This window comes from Aquarana catesbeiana, linkage group LG02, assembly GCF_042186555.1.
Source record: "Aquarana catesbeiana isolate 2022-GZ linkage group LG02, ASM4218655v1, whole genome shotgun sequence".
NCBI classification, from domain to species: domain Eukaryota; kingdom Metazoa; phylum Chordata; class Amphibia; order Anura; family Ranidae; genus Aquarana; species Aquarana catesbeiana.
The window spans coordinates 710,249,582-710,268,027 of NC_133325.1; the positions used below are offsets into that span (position 1 = coordinate 710,249,582).

Below are 18,446 nucleotides of genomic sequence, written 5' to 3' on the forward strand. Positions count from 1 at the left end.
TCATCCCGGTATAACCCCGGAAAACCGAGTACGCACATCTGCGTATGCTCGGCGGGAAGGGGTTAAAAACCTCCTTAGGCGACGCTTTAAAATTTTGCACAAGTTACCAGTTTAGAATTACAGAGGAGGTCTTGCACTGTAATTATTGCTCTCGCTCTAAAGTTCTCGGCAATATCTCACATGTGTGTTCTGAATGCCGTTTACATATGCGGGCACGACCTACGTAGGGCAAGGCAGGTCTTCTTTACAGAGAGATCTGGGGTGTACAAGTCCCAACATTTCTCCTCTATGCTTGAAAGCCTGAGATTAAAAAAAAAGCAAAAAACCCCACAGCCATCTCTGGCTTCCCAGCTAAATAAACAACAGTGTTTATATCTGCTGGCGCCGTTTTCGACCTCCGAGGGTCATAGAGATGGCTGGGGACCATCTAGTCCATGGTCAGCTCTATGGTAAACCACCGGCGGCGGCAGATTTATTCTCTGGCTCCTGGATTGAATGGGAGAGACCAGAGAAGCACAGGAGGGTGGAGGGCATCCCCTAACGCCGCCTGTAAAAGCAATCAAGCGGCTAAAACAGCCACTATGAGGGCTTTTACATTGAAGGGAATGCCGGCTGAAAAAAAAAACAAAAGATATCTGGATGATGCCTGTAGCTGCAGGGATCATTCAGATATTTCCACTTCAAGTCCAGGATGTCATATGACATCCACCTAAGGAGATCTGATTAACATGTTTCCTGTTTTGGTGGGAGAAGCTGATAATACAATGGTAAAAAAAAACGCTCCATTACAATCACAAGACAAGAGATATTAAAGATGCACTTACATTAGCAGGTTTTAGTTTGTTGATAATGGTGGTCTTCCCACTGTTGTCTAAACCCAGGCATAAGACGTGAACTTCCTTCTTCTTCAGTCCCAGCCAACTTGCCAGCCGGTCAAACAAACCCATGATCCTCAGTCTGCACCTTACATCAAGAATTTACATAATAATCATCAGTACAAGAAGGTGTACAACATCATGATAGGCCTAGTATCATTAGGTGAGGAAAAGGTAAGCAGCCATGTCACAGCAGATGCAGCCTGCATAACACACTAAGCTTCTTATAATAAAAGCCCGTGGTTTCTAATCAGGATTGACAAGCTGCTGAGAGTAAACTACTCTGTAGGTGGTCTTCACAGTGTTAGACTGTCATTATCCTGTTATGAAATCCTTTTACAACTGTTGCAATATACATCATCAGATTAGAAAAAAAAAAAAAACACAAACTAAGAAAGGTGCTAGACACTGTTAGTATTGAACTATAGAGGAGAAACTGGTATGGTCACCGAGTAAGGGCAATCAATGCTCAAGCTAAAAAAGACAGTTAGCAGGAAATCAAAACGTTACTATAAGCATTCCTGGTAAAACAGTCTACTGGGGACCAAAACCCAGGACCTAGAGCCCCTATACTGGTTCCAAGAAACACGTTACCCACCCCCCGGCTGGAGGAAACAATAATACTGAGGTGGGCTCCTGGAGGACCGCCTTTTGAGTGTTGTGGGTTAACGTGTTTAACCACTTCAAGCCCAAGCCAATTTTGGCATTCCTCTCTTACATGTAAAAATCATGTTTTTGCTAGAAAATTATTCAGAACCCCCAAACATTATATGTATTTTTTTTTTAGTAGAGACCCTAGGGAATAAAATGGCTGTCGTTGCAATTTTTTTTGTCACGAGATATTTGTACAGCAATTTTTCAAACAAGGCTTTCATGAATAAACAAAACAAAACACACAATATTTACCGCAATTTTTTTGTGTAAATTGAAAGATGATGTTACGCCAATAGATACCTAACATGTCTAGCTTTTAAATTGCGCACACTCGTGGAATGGCACCACACTTTGGTACTTAAAAACCTCCTTAGGCAATGCTTTAAAATTTTGCACAAGTTACCAGTTTTGAATTACAGAGGAGGTCTTGCACTATAATTATTGCTCTCGCTCTAAAGTTCTCGGCAATATCTCACATGTATGGTTTGAATGCCGTTTACATATGTGGGCACGACCTACGTATAGGGAAGGACAGGTCTTTTTTACGGAGAGATCTGGGGTGTACAAGTCCCCACATTTCTCCTCTATGCTTGAAAGCCTGAGACTAAAAAAAAAAAAAAACAACAAAAAAAAAACCCACAGCCATCTCTGGCTTCCCAGCTAAATAAAACAACAGTGTTTATATCTGCTGGCGCCGCTTTCGACTTCCGAGGGTCATAGAGATGGCTGGGGACCATCTGGTCCATGGTCAACTCTAGGGTAAACCACCGGCAGCGACAGATTCATTCTCTGGCTCCCGGATTGAATGGGAGAGACCAGAGAAGCACAGGAGGTTGGCGGTCCCCTCCCGTGGCCTGTAAAAGCAATCAAGCGGCTAAAACAGCCACTATGAGGGCTTTTACATTGAAGGGAATTGCCGGATGAAAAAAAAAAGAAAAAAAGATATCTGGATGATGCCTGTAGCTGCAGGGATCATTCAGATATTTCCACTTCAAGTCCAGGAGGTCATATGACATCTACCTAAAGAAAAGTAGTTAACATGTTTTCTGTTGCGGAAGCTTATGTCTCAGGGTGCTGTCCTGGAAGATGACTGGTAGCAGCAAACTCCAGGCAACACTGCACTTTGTTAAGCAGCCCATAGACGATTTGATTTTCTTTCCTTCCACCATGGGTGCGGTGAGCCCTTTTCCGGCCAGCAGATCACAATGATTACTGCTAGCGGCTATAGCCACTGGCAGTAATCGAATGTACAAAATCCGACAGGCTGGTTGTACCCAAGTCAATCGATTGATCAATTTGAGTACAGTTAGCTTGCGCATGCACGGATCGATTCTTGGCCCCTCCTTGCTTAACCGGCTGAATTTCGATCCATATATGGCTGGCTTTTAGCCCATTCACACTAATGCAATTTCTCCTGTATTTGCAGCTGCATTGCAATGCGCAACATTGAAAAATCACATTATTCTCTATGGTAGCCATTCACATCAATGCAAATGTTGCAGCATGATCTTTGAAAGGGTGCAGACACGTTTTATTGTTCAGCATAATGGGGTTGATTTTCTAAAACTAGAGTGTAAAATCTGGTATGGTTGTGCATGGTAGCCAGCGTCTAACTTCAGCATGTTCAATTAAGCTTTACTGAAAATCCTGGAAGCTGACTGGTTTCTATGTAGAGCTTCACCAGATTTTGAACTCTCCAATTTTAGTAAATCAACCCCAATGTGTTTCTGGCCCAAAAATACTTGGGCAATGGGAGCACATTAAAATCACACGTACCTTGCCTTGAAAAAGTATATACATAAAATATAAGTTCATACCCCTTGAAATTTTCTGCGTTTTATCATGTTACAACCAAAAACGTGTATGTATTTTATTGGGATTGTATGTGATAGACCAACACAAAGTGACACATGATTGTGAAGTGGAAGGAAAATGATAAATGCTTTTCAAACTTTTTTTTACAAATAAATATGTGAAAAGTGTGGCGTGCATTTGTATTCAGCCCTCCTAAGTCAATACTTTGTAGAACCACCTTTCGCTGCAATTACAGCTGCAAGTCTTTTTGGGGATGTCTCTACCAGCTTTGCACATCTAGAGTGACATTTTTGCCCATTCTTCTTTGCAGAATAGCTCAAGCTCTGTCAGATTGGATGGAGAGCGTCTGATAAGCAATTTTCAAGTCTTGCCACAGGTTCTCAATTGGATTTAGGTTTATACTTTGACATTCTAACACATGAATATGCTTTGATCTAAACTATTCCATTGTAGCTCTGGCTGTACGTTTAGGGTCATTGTCCTGCTGGAAGGTGAACCTCCCCCCCAGTCTCAAGTCTTTTGCAGACTCTAACAGGTTTTCTTCTAAGATTGCCCTGTATTTGGCTCCATCCATCTTCTCATTAACTCAGATCAACTTCCCTGTCCCTGCTGAAGAAAAGCATCCCCACAACATGATGCTGCCACCACCATGTTTCACGGTGGGGATGATGTGTTTAGGGAGATGTGCAGTGTTAGTTTTCCGCCACATATAGCGCTTTGCTTTTAGGCCAAAAAGTTCAATTTTGGTCTCATCTGACCGGAGCATCTTCTTCCACATGTTTGTTATGTCCCCCACATGGCTTCTCGCAAACAGGACTTCTTATGGCTTTCTTTCAAACAATGGCTTTCTTCTTGCCACTCTTCTATAAAGGCCAGATATGTGGCGTGCACAACTAATAGTCGTTCTGTGGACAGATTACCCCACCTGAGCTGTGGATCTCTGCAGCTCCTCCAGAGTTATCATGGGCCTCTTGGCTGCTTCTCTGATTAATACTCTCCTTGCCCGGCCTGTGAGTTTAGGTGGACAGCCATGTCTTTGTACGTTTGCAGTTGTGCCATACTGTTTTCATTTTCATGAATTGAACAGTGCTCTGTGAGATGTTCAAAACTTGGGATTTTTTTTTTATATTCTAACCCTGCTTTAAACTTCTCCACAACTTTATCTCTGACCTGTCTGGTGTGTGCCTTGGCCTTCATGATGCTGTTTGTTCACTAAGGTTCTCTAACATACCTCTAAGAGCTTAAGAGAACAGCTGTATTTATACGGAGATGAAATTACACACAGGTGGAATCTATTTACTAAGTGGGTGACTTCTGAAGGCAACTGGTTCCACTAGATTTTAGTTAGGGGTATCAGAGTAAAAGGGGGCTGAATACAAATGCACGCCCCAGTTTTCAGATATTTATTTGTAAAAGATTTTGAAGAATATTTATTATTTTCCTTCCACTTCACAATTATGTGCCACTTTGTGTTGGTCCATCACATTAAAATCCATTTAGGTTTTTGGTTGCAACATGACAAAATGTGGAAAATTTCAAGGGGTATGAATACTTTTTCAAGGCACCGTACATGCTTTTTAGTGCGTTTTTGGCAGGAATTTGTGCTTAACAACTAGCCTCCTCCTGCATAAAAACAATAAAATGTGTCCAAAACTTGGGTAAAAACAGCCAAGTAGTATTAGTGTGTACATAAGCTTAATGTCCAGAAAATTACTCTTCATAGTCTGAGTACAAGGTAAACAGTCATTTGGGGGCTACAAACCCACTAGTCAGCAGCCTAATAACTCTTTTGGGTTGTCTTGCAGCATCTTGTCACATGATTCTGTTCTATGCAACCTATTCCTCAGGATCCAATCCATAAGAGCGAGGCCACACTGAACCAGGATAGAGGGTGGCTGTGCATATAAGAATGCATTGGCCATATTTTTGCAAATTAGAGTGAGCACGATTTCTGGTACTGTCCTTCTGACTGGGTGACAGTATTCAGGACAGGGGACTGGGTGTTAAATTCGGAGTAAAGGTCACATGCTCTCCGATACCTAGGAGTACCCAGAATTTGCGATGACTACAGCAAAGCAACCAAGTGGCAAGGGTGCACAGGAATGGAGAGTTAAAAAGTGGGTTGGGGGGGGCTAGAAAGAGGCTATCACTTTCATCTAAGTGGGCAAAGAAAAAAAAGATGTTCTCTAATTAGGGTCCATTGAGTCAATTTCTGTGTTTTTGCAGTTAATTTATCACCTCCAAACGGCTGTGTCAATAAAGTATAAAAGCAGAAGCACAAACATTAAAAGTCACATTACATGTGGCTATATCTCAGGTATCCAAATCACTTCCAAAGTACTAATACAGTGAATTCTCATGTTTATGGGCCCATTCACACTTGCAAATGGGGTTATAGACCCAGCAGGGTTCCCTGCGATTGGCTGGGAAGCCCCACTAAAAACAATGGGAGGCCGCTCGGCCCTGGACACAGACAGGGAACCCTGCTGGGTCTCCTGCAGCCAAAAGCATACAACCCCTTCACAAGTGTAAATGGGGCCTAAGGCCCCATTCACAACTGAGCGTAGCGTTTTCAGGCAGAAAGTTGTGCGATTTTGTGCAGGTCAAAAGGTCACCAATGTAAAAAGCAGAAAAACGCCCAAATTTGCCTAAAAAAAAAAGTTCCAGAATTTGTTTGAGCTTCAGGCGTTTTGGAGTAAAGATGTGAACCATCTAGATAGAGAATAATTGATTTTTTTTCCCCTCCAGCGTTTTGTAGCTTGAGGCTTCAAGCTACAAAACGGTCAGATGTGAATGGGGCCTTACAGTGGCCATCTTTCAGGCCATGGTACAAGCAGTATATGTACAAGTGTATAAGTATAAAAAAAAAAACAGTGATGTGCAAATCTTCTAAAAAAAAAAAAAAAAACCCAGTAAAGTCCAGGAACGAGTGAAAACATTCAATTATCCACCAACTTCATAAATGTATACTGAAGAGATGACCAAGACGCTCTTTGCCTTCACCACAAATAAGGTTGGCCTCTTACCAAATATGAAAGATCCCCACCACAGAGATCAGCCAGGCATGCAATTAACAGACCTCCAGACATTCATTAATGGCAATAGCAGGGCACCAACTTCCAGTTTCAGTGATTCCAAGGATCAGCATGTCAGATCGGGCCACATCCGTACTCATGGAGGGAAACAGTGCCCGCACATAGTGTAAAACCAGCAAACAGTTTATTTAAAACAATAGACAGGTACTTACAGAGGTAAAAGAAAATACAGCATGTCAGAGCATGTACTGATGCCTCGCAGCTGGCCACATGGTGAGCACGCTGATGTCACAAGTTAAGCCCCGCCCTTGGATGGTGGAGATGCGAGTCTCGCTAGTTTGACAGACTGTGGTCTGGGTGGACATCACTGGTCCTGGCCCCAGTGGTAGATCCATCACACTGCTTTCTCTCCAGAGAGCTCTAAAGGTAAAATTTGGCATCTCTGTGTTGTAGCCCGTTTCCCAGTTCACGAGCAGGACATTTGGTTGGCGATCGCTGGGTAGCAACTTCAAAAATATCTCCCCGCAATGGCCACACTGACCCCAGGCAAGCAGCTTAACTGTGACACACTGGCATCTGCCACACATCAGCCCAATGTACCTCTTATCTTCATTGTTACATCCCTAGGGGGCTAACCATACTATGGTATCCTATTAGCATCCTGCTCTGCAGCTCCCCAGTCTATCTGGATACCCGCCACCTTCTGCAGCACCTCCAGTGCATGCACCATCTTGGTGCTCTCTTCATGTGGCTTCCTCTCAGCTACACCTGGAAGTAACGCAACAGCTCCGCCCTGCTCTCCGGATTGGCTGACTCCAGGTGGCGCCCCCCACCCACTTCTTCTGATAGGCTGGCACACTAACAAAAGCTCCAAGTGTTGGGCAGACTCTTCCGGCATTCACTTTCCTACGCCTCAAGTTAAGGCAAGGCCACCCTTTTGGTACTTTACCACTTGACCTCCGGAAGATTTACCCCCTTCAAGACCAGGCCATTTTTTGCTATACGGCGCTGTGTTACTTTAACAAACAATTGCGCGGTCGTAAAACATTGTACTGAAATTACATTTTTGCTTTTATTTTCCCAAAAAATACAGCTTTCTTTTGGTGGGATTTGATCACCTCTGCAGTTTTTATTTTTTGTGTAATAAACAAAATAGACCGACAATTTTGAAAAAAAAAAACATTTTTTACTTTCTGCTATAAAACATGCCCCAATAAAAAAAAAAAAAAAAAAAATTAAAAATCAAATGTCTTCATAAACTTAGACCAACATATATTCTGCAACATGTTTTTGGTATAAAAAAAATCCCAATCAGTGCATATTGATTGGTTTGCGCAAAGGTTATAGCGTCCACAAACTATGGGATATTTTTATTTATTTCATTTTTTTCTAGTAATGGTGGCGACCAGCAACTTATAGCAGGACTGCGATATTGCGAAATATCCGAAATCCGACACCTAACTGGCACTTTTTGGGGACCAGTGACACTAATACAGTGATCAGTGCTAAAACAATTTGCACTGTCACTGTACTAATGACACTGGCAGGGAAGGGGTTAACAGGGGCAATCAAAGGGTTAAATGTGTGCCTAGCCTGTGCTTACTCACTGTGGGGGAGGTGCTTTGACTAGGGGAAAGCAAGGATTCCTGTTCCTGCTTTGTAGAAACACAGGATCAATACCTTCCCTACTGACAGAATGACAATCTGCCTTGTTTACATAGGCAGACTGTCGGTCTGCCTGTGTAATCGGAGGGTGCCAGGGACATAGAGTACGTGGAACCCGCCGCTGGGCTCTCGCTGTGTGTGATCACAGTGGGAATGGGTCCCGGCGACGCACACGTTTGCCCCAGACGTGTCAGATTACGTACTACGGTGGGCAGTCGTGAAGTCGTTAAATGAATGACCAATAGGCCTCACTGACCATTGGAAAGGGAAGGAAGAGGGAGTAGGTCAAGCAAAGATCAACTTGAGAAGAAGAATTTACTGACCATTTTGACACGCTATTGTCAGTGGAGGGGAAATCTGCTAATCATTTTTTATTTTAATCATAAGCTCAATCTGAACCGGCCATCTTTGTAAATTTTTGTTTTTGGAACATTCGTTTTAGACCTTAGTGACATGAAATTCGAAGCAGCAGGATGGAAAATTCTCTTGAATAAATTCATTTCTATAATGGGTATGCTATTGTTGTTCCTGAAATTGTATTCAAACCAAAATCTAAGCTAAATGCAAACGGAAATTCTGAAGTACTTTTGAACACTATTGGTAATGTCGTTTGCAGCGTGGCAGGAAATCGGAGTATCTGGAAGAAACCTTTGCAAGCACAGGGAGAACATGCAAACTCAATGCAAGCAGTTTCATGGTTGAGACTCCAACCGATGACCCCAGTGTTGCAGGGCAGAAATGCTAATCACTGAGCTGCCCCATGAGAAGTTCTGGTCCCAGAGGGTTCAGGAAAAAAAATGTGTTCAACATCTTTATATTAAAGGATGCCAGAGACCCATGCATGCGCTGTCTATACAGAGACTCGTGTGTGCCCTGTATATACAGAGATCCATGCGTGCCCTGTATATACAGAGATCCATGCGTGCCCTGTATATACAGAGATCCATGCGTGCCCTGTATACACAGAGATCCATGCGTGCCCTGTATACACAGAGATCCTTGTGTGCCCTGTATACACAGAGATCCTTGTGTGCCCTGTATATAGAGATCTATGGGTGCGCTGTATATACAGAGATCCTTGTGTGCCCTGTATATAGAGATCTATATGTGCCCTGTATATAGAGATCTATACAGTATCTTACAAAAGTACACCCCTCACATTTTTGTAAATATTTTATTATAACTTTTCATGTGACAACACTGAAGAAATGACACTTTGCTACAATGTAAAGTAGTGAGTGTACAGCTTGTATAACAGTGTAAATTTGCTGTCCCCTCAAAATAACTCAACACACAGCCATTAATGTCTAAACCGCTGGCAACAAAAGTGAGTACACCCCTAAGTGAAAATGTCCAAATTGGGCCCAAAGTGTCAATATTTTGTGTGACCACCATTATTTTCCAGCACTGCCTTAACCATCTTGGGCATGGAGTTCACCAGAGCTTCACAGGTTGCCAATGGAGTCCTCTTCCACTCCTCCAGGACGACATCACGGAGCTGGTGGATGTTAGAGACCTTGCACTCCTCCACCTTCCATTTGAGGATGCCCCACAGATGCTCAATAGGGTTTAGGTCTGGAGACATGCTTGGCCAGTCCATCACCTTTACCCTCAGCTTCTTTAGCAAGGCAGTGGTCGTGTTGGAGGTGTGTTTGGGGTCGTTATGCTGGAATACTGCCCTGCGGCCCAATCACAGAAGGGGATCATGCTCTGCTTCAGTATGTCACAGTACATGTTGGCATTCACGGTTCCTTCAGTGAACTGTAGCTCCCCAGTGATGGCAGCACTCATGCAGCCCCAGACCATGACACTCCCACCAACATGCTTGACTGCAGGCAAGACACACTTGTCTTTGTACTCCTCACCTGGTTGCCGCCACACATGCTTGACACCATCTGAACCATCTGGTTCCAGTAATCCATGTCCTTAGTCTTCTTGTCTGCAGCAAACTGTTTGTGGGCTGTCTTGTGCATCATCTTTAGAAGAGGCTTCCTTCTGGGACAACAGCCATGCAGACCAATTTGATGCAGCGTGCGGCGTATGGTCTGAGCACTGACAGGCTGACCCCCCCCCCCCCTCCCACCCCATTCAACCTCTGCAGCAATGCTGGCAGCACTCATACGTCTATTTCCCAAAGACAACCTCTGCATATGACTCTGAGCACGTGCACTCAACTCCTTTGGTTGACCATGGCGAGGCCTGTTCTGAGTGGAACCAGCCCTTCTAAACCGCTGTATGGTCTCGGCCACTGTGCTGCAGCTCAGTTTCAGAGTCTTGGCAAACTTCTTATAGCCTAGGCCATCTTTATGTAGAGCAACAATTCTTTTTTTCAGATCCTCAGAGAGTTCTTTGCCATGAGGTGCCATGTTGAACTTCCAGTGACCAGTATGAGAGAGTGAGAGCGATAACACCAAATTTAACACACCTGCTCCCCATTCACACCTGAGACCTTGTAACACTAACGTGTCACATGACACCGGGAGGGAAAATGGCTAATTGGGCCCAATTTGGACATTTTCACTTAGGGGTGTACTCACTTTTGTTGCCAGCGGTTTAGACATTAACCACTTGCCTACTGGGCACTTAAACCCCCCTCCTGCCCAGACCAATTTTCAGCTTTCGGTGCTCTCACATTTTGAATGACAATTACTCAGTCATGTAATACTGTACCCAAATGAATTTTTTGTCTTTTTTTCATACAAATAGAGCTTTCTTCTGGTGGTATTTGATCACCTCTGGGTTTTTTATTTTTTGCGCTATAAATAAAAAAAAGATCGAAAATTTTGGAAAAAAACCCACATTTTTCTTAGTGATAAAATTTTGCAAATGATTAATTTTTCTTCATAAATTTTGGCCACAATTTATACTGCTACATATCTTTGGTAAAAATAACCCAAAATTAGTGCATATTATTTGGTCCTTGTGAAAGTTAGAGAGTCTACAAGCTATGGTGCAAATCATAAAAAATGATGTACTGACGGCCTACCTCATTTCTTGCGACCCAAACAAGCCAGGAAAGTACAAATACCCCCCAAATGACCCCTTTTTTGAAAGTAGACATTCCAAGGTATTTAGTAAGATGCATGGTGAGGTTTTTGATGTTGTCATTTTTTCCCACAATTCTTTGCAAAATGAAGATTTTTTTTTCCCCCACAAAATTGTCATTGTAATAGGTTATTTCTCTCGCATGGCATGTATATACCACAAATAACACCCCAAAATACATTCCGCTACTCCTCCTGAGTGTTACGATACCACATGTGTGGGACTTTTTCACAGCCTGGCCACATACAGAGGCCCAACATGCAGGGAGCACCATCACGTGTTCTAGGAGCATAAATTACACATCTAACTTGTTGACCACCTATTACACTTTTGAAGGCCCTGGAGCACCAGGACAATGACACGTGACACTGATGACACTGACGTGGCACTGATGACAGATGGCACTGATACGTGGCACTGATGACAGATGGCACTAATATGTGGCACTGATGACAGATTGCACTAATACGTGGCACTGATGACACGTGACACTGATGACAGATGGCACTAATATGTGGCAGTAATGACACGTGGCACTGATGACAGATGGTACTAATACGTGGCACTGATGACAGATGCCACTGATACTTGGCACTGATGACAGATGGCACTGGGGACGGATGGCACTGGGGACGGATGGCAGTGGGGAGGGACGGCAGTGGGGACGGACGGCAGTGGGGACGGACGACACTGACTTGACTTTTTTTTCCGTTTTTTTTTTTTTTCCTGACTCACCGATGCAGCGGTTCGCTCTCCCTCCTCACACATTGTCTCTGTGTGAGGAGGGAGAGCCGGCGATGAGAGATGATCTCATATGTTTACATATGAGATCATCTCTCATTGGCACCGCCGATCGCACTGTAAACGGCCGCTGTGATTGGCAGTTTACGGCGATCTGTGACTGGCTGTGAACTTCCCCGATGCGCGCCTGCGGGAGCGCGCATTGTGGAAGTAAACAGCAGGACGTCCAGGGACGGCCACCCGGCAGGTAGCGTCCACGCTGCAGCCTTCTTTCGGCTATAGCGCGGGCGTGAAGTGGTTAATGGCTGTGTGTTGAGTTATTTTGAGAGGACAGCACATTTACACTGTTATACAAGCTGTACACTCACTACTTTACATTGTAGCAAAGTGTCATTTCTTCAGTGTTGTCACATGAAAAGATATAATAAAATATTTACAAAAATGTGAGGGGTGTACTCACTTTTGTGAGATACTGTATGTAATGCCCTGTCTATACAGAGATATACGGGTGCCCTGTCTATACAGACATATACGGGTGCGCTGTGTATACAGAGATTTATAGGAATACATATCTGTGCACGGTATAGACAGAGGGTAATGGGGATCCTGTGCACTGTATAAGGAGAGGGATGGATGGTGCAGGAAATGTACACAGACTGTATATAAGCAGCACACCGCACATGACAGCCTAGCGCTGCTCCCATCACTCACCTCCGCACTCGGGGACCTGTAATTCTCTCACACACAGGCGGATGGAATGAGAACCGGAAGCGACAGGTTCTATGGCAACACTACAAACACTTTCCTGCTCGTTGCAGCACCGCCCACCTCTTCCTGCAGACCAATCCCTGCTCCAGTTACATAGTTACATCGTCTATAACAGAGGTGGAGTTTTGATTGGCTGGAAGTGTTGCGCCTGTAATTGGCTGGTAGCATCCTGGGTGTGATTGGCTTGTAGTGGTTTGTAGCGTGACGATGTTAGAGGGGCTGTGTAGTGTGCAGAGTGTAGTAATAAGGGGGCGGTGCCCAGACCTGGAAACTCCCCTTCTATTTGTATTGGATGTGTAGGATGGGGCGGGGCACCATGTGTGTCTGTGTACAGTGCATAAGCAGCCTGCTTTTTAGCTGGTTATTGCTCTTTCTAGCTGAGCTTTCTGGCTCATGCACACAGAGGATGCAGTAAAAGCTGTATAATACATGCATGCTTAGGGCAGGCGCTTAACAAGTGTTAATATGTAACATACCCCTAACTGCTTATTTTTCACTCTGAAATGCCCACAATGGATTGCAGATTGTATCCCTTTCCTGACCAGACCATTTTTTGCGATACGGCACTGCGTCACTTCAACTGATGATTGCGCGGTCGTGCGACGTTGTACCCAAACAAAACTGATGTGCTTTTTTTCCCCACAAATAGAGCTTTCTTTTGTGGGTATTTGATCACCTCTGCGTTTTGTTTGTTTTTTTTTGCTTTGACTGTCAATTTTGAAAAAAAAAAAACTCTGCTATTAAAAAAAAGTAAAAAATCAAATTTCTTTATCAATTTAGGTCAATATGTATTGTGATACATATTTTTAGTAAAAAAAATCCCAATAAGCGTATATTGATTGGTTTGCGCAAAACATCGTGTTTACAAACTATGGGATATTTTTATGCAATTTTGTAATTTTTTTACTAGTAATGGCAGAGATCAGCGATTTTTAGCGGGACTGCGACATTGCAGCGGACAAATCAAACACCTAACTGACACTTGACACTTTATTATGAACCAGTGACATTATTACAGTGACCAGTGCTAAAAATATGCACTGTTGCTGTACTAATGACACTGGCAGGGAAGGGGTTAACATCAGGGGCAATCAAAGGGTTAAGTGTGTACCTAGGGGGTGCTTTCTAACTGTGGGGGATGTGTTTTCACTAAAGGAAAACAGAGATCCATGTTTCTGCTTATCAGAAACACAAGATCTCCATTTCCCCCTCTGCTAGAACAGTGATCTGCCTTGTTTACATAGGTAGACCGCTGTTCTGCCTCTCCTCAGAATGATCAGCAAGTCCCGGGGGACATCACCTGTCCAATCACAGTAGGAGGGGGGCTCCAGCGGCACGCATGTGCGCCCCAGAGATGAAGAATAAAAATCATGTACAGGTATGTAATTTTGCGCCTAAGGGCCGCCCTGTCGCAGTATATGTACGTGCGGCGATCCTTAAGTAGTTCATTGCTGCCATTTTCACTTAGTGCAGAGTGAGCGCTGTGTGTGGGGGTGGGGAGCATAGCAGACTGCAAAGGATGTGTCCTGTAACTGTGACGACGGCACTGCTTCAATTGCAAATGTTTCAGCATTAACACCCTCCTCAACAAAATCATCAGAATCACTTCATTGCTCTTGTTGGTGATGGGATCTATGTGTAACGCAGTGAAGAACGTTAGCTATGCTGTAACATCTCCATGACCTCTTTATCGCTAACTCATTTAATCTACTTGCTATTACTGAAACTTGGCTTCATGAATCCGACACTGCATCTTCTGCTGCCCTGTCTCACGGAGGTCTTCTCTCGACTCACTCCCCCAGACCCAGTAGATGCAAGGATGGAGGAGTGGGTATACTTCTATCCCAGCATAGCACCTTTCAGGTACTTCACCCACCTCCCTCTCTGTCACTCTCCCCATTTGAGGATTCGTCTTTTCTCTATAGTTCCTCTAAGGATAGCTGTGATCTACTGGCCCCCTGGACTGGTATCAACCTTCCTTGATGACTTCTCTGCCTGGCTACCCAACTTTCTATCTTCTGAAATCCCCACACTTGGTGACTTCAACATCCCTTTTAATACTAATGCCGTGTACACACGACCGGACTTTTCTACAGCAAAGGTCTGATGGAACGAATCCGCCAGACAATTTGATCATGTGTGGACTTCATCGGACCTTTGCTGTCGAAAAATCAGACAGACTTTAGAAATAGAACATGTTTCAAATCAAAGACTCGAGTCCGGTCGAAAAATTTGTTCGTCTGTATGCTAGTCCGACGGACAAACAACGACGCAAGGGCAGCTATTGGCTACTGGCTATGAACTTCCTTATTCTAGTCCGGTCGTACGTCATCACCTTTGAATCAGTTGGACTTTGGTGTGATCGTGTGTAGGCAAGTCCGTTGCGTCGGAACTCCGTCGAAAGTCCATCAAAAAGTCCTTCAGAGTTCAGTCCGTCGAAAGTCTGCTCGTGTGTACACGGCATTACACTCCTGATACTTCCAAACTTCTCAGTCTAACCTCCTCCTTTGACCTGAAGCAATGGATACATGCTTCTACTCACTCTGACAGCAACACCCTTGACCTTGTATTCTCCCATCTGTACACCTATTGGGGACATGTGTATAGGAGGGAGGAGCCTAGCTCTGAATCGTTACGTGATCACTGAGAGCCTGAGTGGTGTGGTGAGCTCATGAGCGAGATATTAAGAAATGCTGTTTTTTTAATTAAATTTTTTAAGTGCAATTTTATGGGGGTATTTTAATAAATGAATTATACACTATGCAGTTGCCTTTCTATTCCATGTGGTCTCTATGTCGTCGACACCCAAATTTATCTCTCTACCCCTCAGCTCACTTCTTCAGTCTCCTCACGTATCACTAATTTACTAACAGACATAAGAGCCTGGATTTCACTCCACTTCTTCAAACTCAATCTATCAAAAACCAAATTCATTATATTTCCTCCCCAACGTGTCCCTTCCCCTCATCAATCTGTCAAGATCGATGGCACAACTATCAACCCTTCCCCGCATGCCAAGGTTCTAAGTGTAATCCTGGACTCTGATTTATCCTTTAGGCCCCACATCCAATCACTGTCTAAATCTTGCCGCCTCAACTGCCACAACATCTCCAAAATACGTCCCTTTCTAACCAATGACATCACAAAGCTCCTAGTTCACTCCCTGGTAATCTCACACCTCAACTCCTGCAACTCCCTCCTTATTGGCTTACCTTTACCGATAGGTTAACCCCTCACTCCTTCAACCTCTGCAGCAATGCTGGCAGCACTCATACGTCTATTTCCTAAAGACAACCTCTGGATATGACGCTGAGCACGTGCGCTCAACTTTTTTGGTTGACCATGGCGAGGCCTGTTCTGAGTGGAACCTGTCCTTCTAAACCGCTGTATGGTCTTGGCCACTGTGCTGCAGCTCAGTTTCACGGTCTTGGCAATCTTTTTATAGCCTAGGCCATCTTTATGTAGAGCAACAATTCTTTTTTTCAGATCCTCAGAGAGTTCTTTGCCATAAGGTGCCATGTTGAACTTCCAGTGACCAGTATGAGAGCGTGAGAGTAATAACACCAAATTTAACACACCTACACCCCATTCACACCTGAGACCTTGTAACACCAATGAGTCACATGACACTGGGAGGGAAAATGGCTAATTGGGCCCAATTTGGACATTTTCACTTAGGGGTTTACTCACTTTTGTTGCCAGTGGTTTAGACATTAATGGCTGTGTGTTGAGTTATTTTGAGGGGACAGCAAATTTACACGTTATAGAATCTGTACACTCACTACTTTACATTGTAGCAAAGTGTCATTTCTTCAGTGTTGTCACAACAAAAGATATAATAAAATATTTACAAAAATGTGAGGGGTGTACTCACTTTTGTAAGATACTGTATATGGACTCGATGTGCAGGATATGCAAGATAAGTGGAATTTATTGGGGAAAGGTTAATTGGAACCAAGAAGACCCCTAGGTTGGTAAATACTTTTATAATAAAAGTGGGACAAATTTTTTAAGTCCCCCTTGTTTTCTAGTATTGAGATGAAATATCCAGAACACTTCTCTTTTACATAGTGTTCTGAATCTATCTCCTCTAGGGATGAGCCGAACACCCCCCGGTTCGGTTCGCACCAGAACCCGCGAACGGACCGAAAGTTCGCACGAACGTTAGAACCCCATTGACGTCTATGGGACTCGAACGTTCGAAATCAAAAGTGCTCATTTTAAAGGCTAATTTGCATGGTATTGTCCTAAAAAGGGTTTGGGGACCCGGGTCCTACCCCAGGGGTCATGTATCAATGCAAAAAAAACTTTTAAAAACGGCCGTTTTTTCGGGAGCAGTGATTTTAATGATGCTTAAAGTAAAAAAAAAAAAGTGAAATATTCCTTTAAATATCGTACCTGAGGGGTGTCTATAGTATGCCTGTAAAGTGACGCGTGTTTCCCATGTTTAGAACAGTCCCTGCACCAAATGTCATTTTTAAAGGAAAAAATCTCATTTAAAACTGCTTGCGGGTTTAATGTCATGTCGGGTCATGGCAATATGGATGAAAATCAGTGAGACAAACGGCATGGGTACCCCCCAGTCCATTACCAGGCCCTTTGGGTCTTGTATGGATATTAAGGGGAACCCCGCACCCAAATTAAAATAAGGAAAGGTGTGGGGCCACCAGGCCCTATATACTCTGAACAGCAGTATACAGGCGGTGCAAACAAGACAGGGACTGTAGGTTTGTTGTTAAGTAGAATCTGTTTGTAATTTTGAACATTTTTAACGTGTTTAGCTCCAGCCAAAAAATCTTTTCTAAGCTTTTTGGAAAACATAGGGAAGGGTTATCACCCCTGTGACATTTGTTTTGCTGTCTTTCCTCCTCTTCAGAAGATTTCACCTCACTTTTTTGTCCCAATGAAAAATGTTTTTTGAAAATTTGGGTTTTTTTGTGGAACAAGGATTGGAAAGCATCAGTGGAAAGGAGAAATTGTTTTCCCATATTAACTCTTACAGGAGAGAATTTCCCTTCCTAGGGGTAGATTTCATCTCACTTCCTGTTGTCTCCTTCCGTTTGCAAGTAGGAGTCGTTTGTAAGTTAGATGTTTGAAAGTAGGGTCCTGCCCTATATACTCAGCAGAAATTTGGGCCTTAGGTGTTGCTGTGGCCACAACACTGTAAGCCCTCACAGGGCCCTGCTGTGAAATATTAGATCAAGAATTGTAATTACATGCCCCTGTTGAACAGGAGCTGAAAAATTAGGCCTTAGGCACTGGTGCTGGTGCCACAACACTGCAACCCCTCACAGACACTCTAGTTGGAACGCAGGAACGAGCCCTGCTGCAAATTATTGCTTCAAAAATTGTAATTACACGCCCCTGTTAGACAGGGGCAGAAAAATTGGGCCTTAGGCACTGGTGCTGGTGCCACAACACTGCAACCCCTCACAGACACTCTAGTTGGAACGCAGGAACGAGCCCTGCTGCAAAGTATTGCATCAAAAATTGTAATTACACGCCCCTGTTAGACAGGGGCAGAAAAATTGGGCCCTAGGCACTGGTGCTGGTGCCACAACACTGCAACCCCTCACAGACACTCTAGTTGGAATGCAGGAACGAGCCCTGCTGCAAAGTATTACATCAAAAATTGTAATTACACGCCCCTGTTAAACAGGGGCTGAAAAATTGTGCCTTAGGCACTGGTGGTGGCGCCCAGAACCAAAAATGTTCTTACAAGCTATCAGCGTGATGATTGAGGAGGAAGAGGATAATTACTCAGGGATAGTCACTCAGCATCAGCATAGGCAGTCTTTGAAGGGATCTGAGATTTCAAAAAAAATTATTCGGTTACATCAGCATCAGG

General features: G+C 43.8%; 1 protein-coding gene across 3 annotated transcripts in view; it reads right to left on the minus strand.

Annotated features, from left to right (window-relative positions):
• The window catches only part of ARL6 (ARF like GTPase 6), a 126,807-nt gene extending 114,109 nt beyond the window's left edge, over positions 1 to 12,698 (minus strand). For 2 of the 3 annotated variants that reach the window (XM_073616988.1, XM_073616986.1), the window contains exons 1-2: positions 12,542 to 12,698; positions 825 to 963 (exon numbers count right to left, since the gene is read on the minus strand). In XM_073616988.1, coding sequence (XP_073473089.1) covers positions 825 to 947 — 123 coding nt within the window. In that variant the 5' untranslated portion in view covers positions 948 to 963; positions 12,542 to 12,698. The remainder of the gene's footprint in view (positions 1 to 824; positions 964 to 12,541) is intronic. The other variant, XM_073616987.1, reaches the window with a different exon arrangement.
• Positions 12,699 to 18,446: the final 5,748 nt, after the last annotated feature.